Source organism: Mus caroli, chromosome 5, assembly GCF_900094665.2.
Source record: "Mus caroli chromosome 5, CAROLI_EIJ_v1.1, whole genome shotgun sequence".
Lineage (NCBI taxonomy): Eukaryota > Metazoa > Chordata > Mammalia > Rodentia > Muridae > Mus > Mus caroli.
The window spans coordinates 127,757,680-127,758,563 of record NC_034574.1 but is presented as its reverse complement, the minus strand read 5'-3'; the positions used below and the strand labels follow the sequence as shown (position 1 = coordinate 127,758,563).

Sequence of the window (884 nt, the reverse complement as noted above, 5' to 3'; positions counted from 1 at the left end):
GGTTGCCTGCTGAGAGACCCACCCATCTCCCACCTCAATGGTGGTATTACACACAGGCATGTTGGAAACCTGTGATTTGTATGTGGATGCTGAAGACAGCCGCTTGGTTTCTCACGCTTTGCAGAGCAAGCACTGTTGGTGATCACTCGAGCCCTGGGTCCAAAGAAAGTAGAGGAGTCTTTTCAGTTCCTTTGGGCTATACCTAGCAGAGTACTCCTAATGGGCGTAGCTAGGAAGTTGGACCCATTTTACAGACAGAGCAGGGAAGGCCAAGAAAACACACTGGGCTGAGACCATACACAGAGGAGCATTGGTCAACTAGGGGTGTGATACTGAGCCTCTCTCCCTTACCCTACACTGTCTCCTGCTTTCGGTAAAGGTAGATGATGCCAGAGATGAAGCCATCATTGGCACAGGTGCCTAGCCCCATCTCTTGTTCTGATGTTGCTAGCTCCCAGTGGTCCACAGGCTGGGTCACCAGGCATTCCCACACTCCAGCCTGCTCCAGGGAGTCTAAGGTCGCTTCCAGCGCCTCCTTGTATGGAAGGTTGGATGGGTTGGTCCTGGTAGTCAGACAAACAAGTCCACCTGGGGAGGACAGGAGAGGGACAGGTGAGCTGCACGGATATCCCCAGACTTCAGTTCTGGGCCAGCTTTCCACTTCCAGGGCTTGGTACCTAAAATTGTCTGCCCCAGGAATCCCCTTCAGTTTCCTTAACCTGATAGTTTTCCATGGACTCCATTTAAAAACATTTTTTTTTCTTTTTTTAACAGCTCTGCAGATGAAAACATGGTCCTCAAACATGCTAAAAAAGACACTACAGTTAAACCATACTCCCAGCCCCTCCCTTGGGGATTCTAGGCAGGGGCTCTACCACTGAACC

The 884-nt window shown here is 50.7% G+C and overlaps 1 protein-coding gene across 1 annotated transcript in view; it reads right to left on the bottom strand.

Annotated features, from left to right (window-relative positions):
- Nucleotides 1-6: 6 nt before the first annotated feature.
- The window catches only part of Mettl27 (methyltransferase like 27), an 8,816-nt gene continuing 7,938 nt past the window's right edge, over nt 7-884 (bottom strand). The window contains exon 5 of the mRNA XM_029477803.1: nt 7-588. Coding sequence (XP_029333663.1) covers nt 353-588 — 236 coding nt within the window. The 3' untranslated portion in view covers nt 7-352. The remainder of the gene's footprint in view (nt 589-884) is intronic.